General features: G+C 29.8%; 2 protein-coding genes across 2 annotated transcripts; one reads left to right on the forward strand and one right to left on the reverse strand.

Moving 5' to 3' along the window:
* Nucleotides 1-2547: 2547 nt before the first annotated feature.
* LOC111686491 (DIS3-like exonuclease 2) lies at nt 2548-9538 on the reverse strand. Its single transcript, XM_023448847.2, has 3 exons — nt 6816-9538; nt 6633-6752; nt 2548-3257 (listed from the first exon to the last, which is right to left on the reverse strand). Exons 1-3 carry the CDS (start codon nt 9389-9391, stop codon nt 2639-2641), a joined length of 3315 nt encoding a protein of 1104 aa, XP_023304615.2. The 5' UTR covers nt 9392-9538; the 3' UTR covers nt 2548-2638.
* Nucleotides 4244-6406, forward strand: LOC111686492 (V-type proton ATPase catalytic subunit A-like). Its single transcript, XM_023448848.2, has 2 exons — nt 4244-6172; nt 6228-6406. The coding sequence occupies exons 1-2, from the start codon at nt 4298-4300 to the stop codon at nt 6321-6323; spliced, it is 1971 nt and encodes a 656-aa protein (XP_023304616.2). The 5' UTR covers nt 4244-4297; the 3' UTR covers nt 6324-6406.
* Nucleotides 9539-9778: the final 240 nt, after the last annotated feature.

Below are 9778 nucleotides of genomic sequence, written 5' to 3' on the forward strand. Positions count from 1 at the left end.
TATTGAACTAATTGTTACCAAGAATTTCTTAACGTTTTAAGTTTTTGGGAATTATTATAGATTTGGCGGGTAAATCCCTTTAACCTGACCAGCTAAGTCATATATTTGTTTAAATTCTTTGAACAAAACATTTTTTTGGTATAATGTTAAAGTCCCAAAATGAAATTACAAATAAATGCCTAATAGGGGGACTTATTAATCACCCTTATTCTGCATTTCGATAACATTTCGGCATTTTTGTTACGTAACTCACAAATCTTGGTATTCGAACAAACAATGGAAACTTAAGAAACCGAATGCTTTACGATTGTATGAATTATGCATTACGATCGTAAGTACGTTTTTGTATATTCAATACCCCCCCCCCCCCCTATTCTGCATTTCGATTACGTTTACGCATTCAGTTACGCAATGATCGAAAAAAGGTATTCCAACAAAAAACTAAATCGTAAGAAAAAAGGAAACTAATTTCTTTTCAATGCTTTACGATTGTGTGTATTCTACATTTCGATTGTAATTACGTTTTCGTTAGACCTGGTTCACACTGGGAAACTTTTGTTGAAAATTTATCGACATTTTTTAAATTAAGTTTTGAAAAAAAAAAATATTGAAATGAAACTTAAAGAATGGAACAAGAATATTCAATTAAAAATAAAAGTCTCCATATTTTGAATAAAATTTTTGAAATTTTATAATAAAAAGTGTTAAAAAAATGAAAACAAAATTTTGAAAAAAATTAAATAAAAATTAAGTTTTTTGGAATAAAAATTTATAAATTTTTATTAATAAAACATAAAAACTTAATAAACAAATAAATATTGAAAAATGTTGAATTAAAAATAATTTTTTTTGGAAAAAAATTTGAAAAAAAGTTTCAATTTTCAATAAAAAAAAACTTAAAATAAAAAGATTAAAAATTATTAAATGAAAATTATTATTTTCGAAATATTTTGAAAAAAATTTTAAATTTTTTAATAAAAAAGTGTTTCATTTTTCAAAAAAAATATAAAAATTTTCAATAATATTGTTTTTTTATTATTAATAATAAAAAAAAACTTAAATTAAAAATATTGAAAAATTTTGAAATAAAAATATATATTTTTGAAAAATTTTAAATAAAAAGTTTTAATAAAGATTATTATTTTCGAACAATTTTAAAATTAAAAAATTTTTAATTATTAATAATACATAAAAACTTAATAAATATTGAAAAATTTTGAAATAAAAATAATTTTTTTCGAAAAATTGTGGAAAAAAATGTTTCAATTTTCAATAAAAAAACTTAAAATAAAAATATTAAAAATTATTGAAATAAAAATTATTATTTTCGAAAAATTTTGAGAAAAATTGTTTCAATTTTCTATAAAAAAATAAAAATTTTCAATAAAAAAGTTATTAATAAAAAATTCAAAATAAAAATATTGAAAATTTTTGAAATTAAAATAAAAATATTGAAAATTATTAAAATAAAAATTATTTTCAAAAAATTTTGAAAAAAATGTTTCAATTTTCAATAAAAAAATACAAATTTTCAACAAAAAAGTTTAAACTATTAATAAAAAAAACTCAAAATAAAAATATTGAAAATTTTTTAAATAAAAATATATATTTTCGAAAACTTTTTAAAAAATCTTTCAATTTTCAATAAAAAGTTTAAAATTAAAACATTTTTTAACAAAAATTTAAAAATAAAAATGAACATTTTGAACAAAAATTTAGCAGTTGAAAACTTTTTAACAAAAATTCCGAAAAATTTTGTAAAAAAAATTAAAAATTTCAATAAAAAATTTAATTAAAAAAGTTTCAAATCAATATTTTTTAACAAAAATTTTGGAATAAATTTTTAAGACAAAAAAAATAATAATTTTATACTTAAATAATTCGAATAAAAATTTTGAAATAATATTTAATTTGCGAAAAAAAAGTTTTCAAATTAAAATGTTTTCTCAAAAAAAAAATTAATTTTCAAAAAATAAAAATATTTGAAGCAAAATTTGAAATTGAAAATTTTTAAATAGAATTTTTGTAACAAAAATTATAAAACAAATTTTCATAAAAATATTAAAAAATAAAAATTATTACAATTTAAATTAAGATTTCTGTTCGAAATTGCAATTTGAAAATTTAGACTTAACCTTTAATTAAAAAATTAATTTAATAAATATAAAAAACTTTCTATTAATTTTATTTTCATTAAAGACTTTTTTATTTAATTTTTTTTGTAATAAACGCCCTTAAAGAAATAAAATTTTAAAAATTACATTCATTATGGGGGTGTGATGTACATATGAAGGTGTATGTATATGTATATATATAAAACATTTTAATTAAAAATAAATAAATTTATATACATTAAACTTATTTAAAATTGATGTTGTCTTTCGTTTATACAAATATAATGGACTTGATTATGTCAATTTATTGCGTTTACGATAATACAATGTCATATACTACTAAAATAGCATTTATAGTTAAAAGTAAAACTATAAAGAAAAAGAAGTGAACACCTCTAAGACCTTAAGTAGCAATAATTAATTAAATTATTCGTTTTATTTTTCTACCACACTTCTAATGGTAAATAAAATTTGGTTTATTAAAAATAAAATAAAAAAATCACAAATTATGTATTTGTTTTCAACTATTTATCATTTGCTACAGCATACAACCTTGTTTTCTCCTGCTTTTTATACTCTAAATATTTAGCTTTCCTCTTCGCCTTCGAAGAGGTCGTTGGTGTATTATCATCTTCTTGTTCGGATATGGAATTATTTAAGTGTCGATTACGTGTTTGTTTTTCCCTTTTCGATGACTCTTTACTATTTAAACGTCGCCGTTTGATATCGGGCGAAACAAAAAAACCGCATAATTTATCATTACGCAAAACCAAATTAATATCAATAGTCGAAAATAATTGCAATTTTAAGGGTGGAAATTGAGAATTTTTCTCCGCGATCGAAATTGAATTAGGCACATTTGATGTATCTACTAGTACTTTTTGTAGATTGTACGTTATAGCGATTGTATGACCGGTTTCAATTGTTACCACATTAAGCATATGTTTACAGATTTCGGTAACTACAGCTTTAAGCGTGAGAGATTGTTTGGCCTTGACATAACGTGTAAAGAAGAGTTCTATGGATTCATCACCGGCACTTTTGGCGTTTAATTTTTGATCGTTACATATTTTAGCCAAGTGATGCAATTCGTCGGTGGTTCTTTGCGGTGGTGGGCAGTAATTAAGGGCAGCGGCAAGTAGTCTGGAAATTAGTAAGAAAAAAATAGTTTGATTAATAGAATACAAGTTACATGAATATGTACTTATTCCCTCTTTCTTTTTCTATCTATCTATCTATCTATCTATCTATCTATCTATCTATCTATCTATCTATCTATCTATCTATCTATCTATCTATCTATCTATCTATCTATCTATCTATCTATCTATCTATCTATCTATCTATCTATCTATCTATCTATCTATCTACATATCTATCTATCTATCTATCTATCTATCTATCTATCTATCTATCTATCTGTCTGTCTGTCTGTCTGTCTGTCTGTCTGTCTGTCTGTCTGTCTGTCTATCTATCTATCTATCTATATATCTATCTATCTACCTATATATCTATCTATCTATATATCTATCTATCTATCTATCTATCTATCTATCTATCTATCTATCTATCTATCTATCTACATATCTATCTATCTATCTATCTATCTATCTATCTATCTATCTATCTATCTATCTGTCTGTCTGTCTGTCTGTCTGTCTGTCTGTCTGTCTGTCTGTCTGTCTGTCTGTCTGTCTATCTATCTATATATCTATCTATCTACCTATATATCTATCTATCTATCTATCTATCTATCTATCTATCTATCTATCTATCTATCTATCTAACTATCTATCTATCTATCTATCTATCTATCTATCTATCTATCTATCTATCTACATATCTACATATCTATCTATCTATCTATCTATCTATCTATCTATCTATCTATCTATCTATCTATCTATCTATCTATCTATCTATCTATCTATCAATCTATCTATCTATCTATCTATCTATCTATCTATCTATCTATCTATCTATCTATCTATCTATCTATCTATCTATCTATCTATCTATCTATATATCTTTCTATCTATCTATTCATCTTTCGGTGTTCAGTGTACTTACACTTTTGTGAAATTAAAAAAATATAAATTTTTTAAATAAAAAATTTGTAGAACAAAACTATTATTATTTTTTTTAATTTAAATAAAAAACAAACATTTCTAAGAACAAAAAAAATGGCCGATAACCAAGAAGACTCTAAAGATATAAATAAAACGGAAAATCTGTTATCAACGACCTCAAAAGAGGTCACTATACAAGATCCGACAGATCATACAAAACAAACACGTATCAAAATCGAATCCTCAGAAAACAAACATCAAGATGAAGATTCTGAAAGCAGTTATGGTCGCGTATTTGCCGTATCTGGTCCCGTGGTAACAGCTGAATGTATGACTGGTTCTGCCATGTACGAACTAGTAAGAGTTGGTTATTTTAAACTTGTAGGAGAAATAATACGTTTGGAGGGTGATATGGCCACTATACAGGTATATGAGGAGACCTCCGGTCTAACGGTGGGCGATCCTGTAGTACGAACTGGAAAGCCCCTTTCTGTAGAATTAGGTCCTGGTATTATGGGTAATATATTCGATGGAATACAACGTCCTTTGCGTTATATATATGAGCGGACAAAATCGATTTATATACCCAAGGGTATTAATATCAAAAGTTTAGATAGAGAAAAATCATGGGAATTTGTGTCTTGTAACCTAAGAGAAGGAGCTGTAGTTACCGGTGGCGATATATATGGTTTTGTTAGGGAAAATTCATTGGTAACGCATCGTTTAATGTTGCAGCCAAGAGCAAAAGGCAGAGTAACCTACGTTGCACCCTCCGGTAACTATTCGTTAGATGATGTTATATTGGAAACTGAATATGAGGGAGAGAAGACAAGCCACAAAATGCTACAGGTATGGCCTGTTAGACATCCACGTCCGGTAGCAGAAAAATGGCCTTCTAATTATCCACTTTTAACGGGTCAACGAATAATTGATGCTTTATTTCCCTCTGTATTGGGTGGTACAACTTGTATACCAGGAGCTTTTGGTTGTGGTAAAACGGTTATTTCACAAGCTCTTTCAAAATATTCCAATTCTGATGTTATAATATATGTCGGATGTGGTGAACGTGGCAATGAAATGTCAGAGGTTTTAAGAGATTTTCCCGAATTATCTATAGAAATTGAGGGAGTAACAGAGTCTATTATGCAGAGAACCGCACTGGTGGCCAATACCTCTAATATGCCGGTGGCAGCTAGAGAAGCCTCCATCTACACGGGCATAACTTTATCGGAATATTTTCGTGATATGGGCTTTAATGTTTCCATGATGGCTGACTCTACTTCCAGATGGGCAGAAGCTTTGCGTGAAATCTCTGGCCGTTTGGCAGAAATGCCAGCCGATTCTGGTTACCCGGCCTATTTAGGGGCACGTTTGGCTTCATTTTATGAACGAGCGGGACGTGTTAAATGTTTAGGCAGTCCTGAACGTGAGGGTTCTGTTTCTATAGTTGGAGCTGTTTCGCCACCAGGTGGAGATTTTTCAGATCCTGTTACCTCGGCCACTTTGGGCATAGTACAAGTTTTTTGGGGTCTTGACAAGAAATTAGCGCAACGTAAACATTTTCCCTCTATCAACTGGTTAATATCGTATTCCAAATATACTAGAGCTTTAGATCAGTATTATGAATTAAACTTTCCCGGCTTTGTGCCACTCAGAACAAAAGCCAAAGAAATTTTACAAGAAGAAGAGGACTTATCGGAAATTGTACAGTTAGTGGGTAAAGCTTCATTAGCCGAAACGGATAAAATTACTTTGGAAGTAGCTAAAATGTTAAAGGATGATTTTCTGCAGCAAAATTCCTATTCTTCTTATGATCGCTTTTGTCCTTTCTATAAAACGTTTGCCATGTTGAAAAATATGATAACATTTTATGAATTGGCTCGGAATTCGGTTGAAATGAGTGCTAATTCGGAACATAAAATAACATGGAATCAAATACGCAGCCAAATGGGTGATATATTGTATCAGTTGGCAACAATGAAATTTATGGTAAGTATTTCAAAGAATAAAAGTAATTGCAGTTTGTGTGAAGTCTTTTTTGTAGGATCCTTTAAAAGATGGAGAAGTGAAGATTTTGGATAAATTGGGTCAACTTAATGAAGACATGACTTTGGCTTTTAACAATTTGAGGGGTGATTAAGTGGGTTTCTATTTTATAAAACAATTTTTATTAAATATCAATGATTTTTTTATTTTGAAAACATTAAAAAAAGCTTTTTTTGTTTCTAAGCTGTTGGTAAAACTTTTTTTCTACAATAGCTTTTCTAAGCGTGTTCTGTTCTGTTGAAGTACAATTTCTTAGTTTTTTAAGTTTATTTGTTAAAAAGCTTTGTAAAGCTTTTTTATAAGACTATTTTTCTAAGCTTTTTTGTGAAAAAGCTTTTATATACTAGCATTTTTTAAACAGATAAGTCAGTTTGTCTTAACTGATAAGAATGTAAACACTTACCTATGTACAAGGATATCAGGATAACGACGAATTGGACTGGTAAAATGTGTATAAATGGGTATCGATAAAGCATAATGCCAAAAATCAGCATCCGAACTTTTTCCTTCGCTGCAATAATAACTGAAAAGAAAAAAAGCAAAACATTAACAAACAGCCTATAAATAAACAAACTTTCAAACATACCGAGCTCTGGCCATTGGTTTAGTCAACAAAGTACTTAGGCAAGCTTCCACAGCTTTAGGATCACTGGCCTGTTGAGTTAAACGCTGCATACTCTCATAAATCGATTTCGAAGAACTAATATCAAATTCTAAACCCATATTATTTAAACGCTCTTTAAGAGCTTTCATTGATTTCTGTAAAGGTGGCGAATGATTACGCAAAATTGAGATATCGGGAAAACGATCATGTATAAATTTTGCCACAGACTGATTGGCCAATAACATGAATTCTTCGATGAGAAAGTTAGCCTCTTTACGTCCTTCTATTTCGTAGGCAATAGGTTCGCCAGTTATGGGATCCAATTGGAAACGTAATTTAGGATTATTAATGGAGAGAGCACCATTTTCATAACGTTTAGCTTTTAATTTCTGAGCAATTTGTTGCAGTAGTAAGACACGCCATTTAATATCATTCGGTGTCCATTCATTAAGCAACTCGGGAAAATCGTCGTTATCGAATTCTTCCTCGGGATTGTCAATAATCTTTTGTGCATGCTCATAGGCAAATTGAGAGCAAGAATTTATGATAGAACGTGTAAAACGTGGTGCACTGAATTCCTCTTTTTCCGTATGCCATTTCCAAAATACAGAAAAAGCAAATTTATCCTCGCCTGGCAGTAGAGAGCATCTGAAACACAATGAGGGTGGCAGCATGTGTATGACTTCATTTACCAAATAAATAGAAGTGGCACGATGTTTAACCAAATTATCCAATTCGGAATTTTCTTGCAAATAATAAGCCACATCTGAGATATGAACTCCAATTTCATATTCTTTATCATTTAGTTTTTCCACCGATACCGCATCATCTAAATCTTTGGCTGTTAGAGGATCAATGGTAAAAACACATTTCTTACGGAGATCTTCACGATTTTTTAAATCTTCCTCGCTAGGTGTGGGCATAGGACCGTCATACATTTCGAGAAATTTTTGTTCATAAGGCTGTATATCCTTTAAGCCATTGTGCAAAAGAATAGCTTTAATTTCGGCCTGTAAATTACCCACCTTACCCACGGGCTGCACTAACTCACCTATGCAGTGGCCATTAATATCGGTCTCTAAAACTCGGGCCACATACAGCATGCCACAGATATCTTCTTTATTGACAGTTTTCAGCTCCTCTTGGCACAACTCTTTGGGTATATAAACCATGGGCACGCGCATATCATGAGGCTTTAGTTTGTAATACGTTTCTGAGTTTAATGTGGTGGTATTCATGAAACTTATAGAGCCTACAATTTCACGCAACTCGGTTTGCTTGACAATCTGTATGACAAATGCTTTGCGACAATTTTCCGTTATCACAGCCATGCTTGTGTCCAAGACATCGGTTATTTCTTCAATATCCGTGTCGGGCGAGGAGTCATCATCAAATAATACTTCATCTTCGGCTAAAGACATTGAGTTATTACCTCCTGTAATATGTGACGATATTTTACGCATCTTTTTTTCATCGGTGTTAGTTCCATTGTTAGCAGCTGTTGAGGGATTAAAAACAAATGCCCTAACAATATCACCTTCAAAAGCATAACGTCGGGCTACTGGCATTAAGATCATACCATCTTTCTCACTAGAATCTCTGTCCGTAGACATGGTAATAAATGATTGACGATTGTTTTTACGATTGATACGTATTTCCGACTCGACTATACGACCAAAACCAGCCTCTACTAGAGACGTAGCATAAGTTTCCAAATCTTCTATGTGAGCAGTTGAACATTTGAACTTTTCTAGTAGATCAGGTTTCTCCTTGCCCAAATACTGTGCCAGCGAGGAATTGATATATTTAGCAAATATCTCTGCAGGGGTTTGTTTTTTCTTATCTTTATTTTTATGCTCATTTTTTTCTTTTGCTTTTGTCTTTTCTGAATCTTTTCTTAAGGTTTGTTTCTTTTCTGGCATATAATCGGAATCATATCTCTGTCTCTCAACATTCTCCATAGATTGATCAAATAAAGGAAAATTTTCAAGGCCACTTATAAAACGGGTCAAATGCTGAGCTTTGGTCCTAAGCATTCTATTATTTAAAGTTAGTTTACAGACCAATTCCTGCAGACCCTCTACAAGATTTTCCAACTGCTTTTTCGTGTAGTGTTTAAGTGGCTTGACTGCATCACCATTTGGTATAACATCATTGGCTATAGCACCATTTGGCAATTGTCTTTCTGAGAGTTTATCTCTTATAAATAAAGGCTTCTTACCCATAGTTTGTAAGGTTTTCAATACCTTTAAATCATTTTCTTTCAAGGCATCTTTATCGCTTTTCAATTTATTATTTTGCTGCTGCAATTGCTGACGTTTCGCTGCCAATTTATTAAAAATTTTATTTGTGCGCTGCGTTAATTTTAATAACGAATCGTTGGTTGTCTCTGCTTTATTACTACTTGCTGACGGCAGATTCATTGTTTTGTTTTGCGTCCGCTCCACTAATATTTCAGCCTTTCCATTCGTATTTTTGTTGTTTTCATTGTTTTGTTTCGTTTTAGAAGACCCCTTGTCATTTTCTTGGGAATTTTCTTCGTTTACATTACCTTCCATTGTTTTGTAAAAACTGTCTTAAATTTTGTCTTTGTTAAAAGTCTTTTTTGTTTCAATTTCCTTCTTTTTTATTTATATTATGAAATACTAAATTATAGTATTTCACAAGAATTTTGTTGTTTTAGCTAGCAAAATATACAACTTAAAAAAGAAATCTAAAATTGTGTAAAAACCGAAAATGTTTTAATTCACGCTTGTATAATTAGGGAGTTTTTTGAAAATATGTATTTTTATAGCAGTGATCAGGCATGGAAATTTCAAATTTTAAAATGATGTACATAGTACTTTTTTCATTAACAGTACGAAGGTTACAGAACACATTCACTGAATAAAGCGCCTTGGCGACTCATCAACGTTACCGTTTAAGTCAACAAATTTACAGCCTTA

Source organism: Lucilia cuprina, chromosome 5 (genome assembly GCF_022045245.1).
Source record: "Lucilia cuprina isolate Lc7/37 chromosome 5, ASM2204524v1, whole genome shotgun sequence".
Lineage (NCBI taxonomy): Eukaryota > Metazoa > Arthropoda > Insecta > Diptera > Calliphoridae > Lucilia > Lucilia cuprina.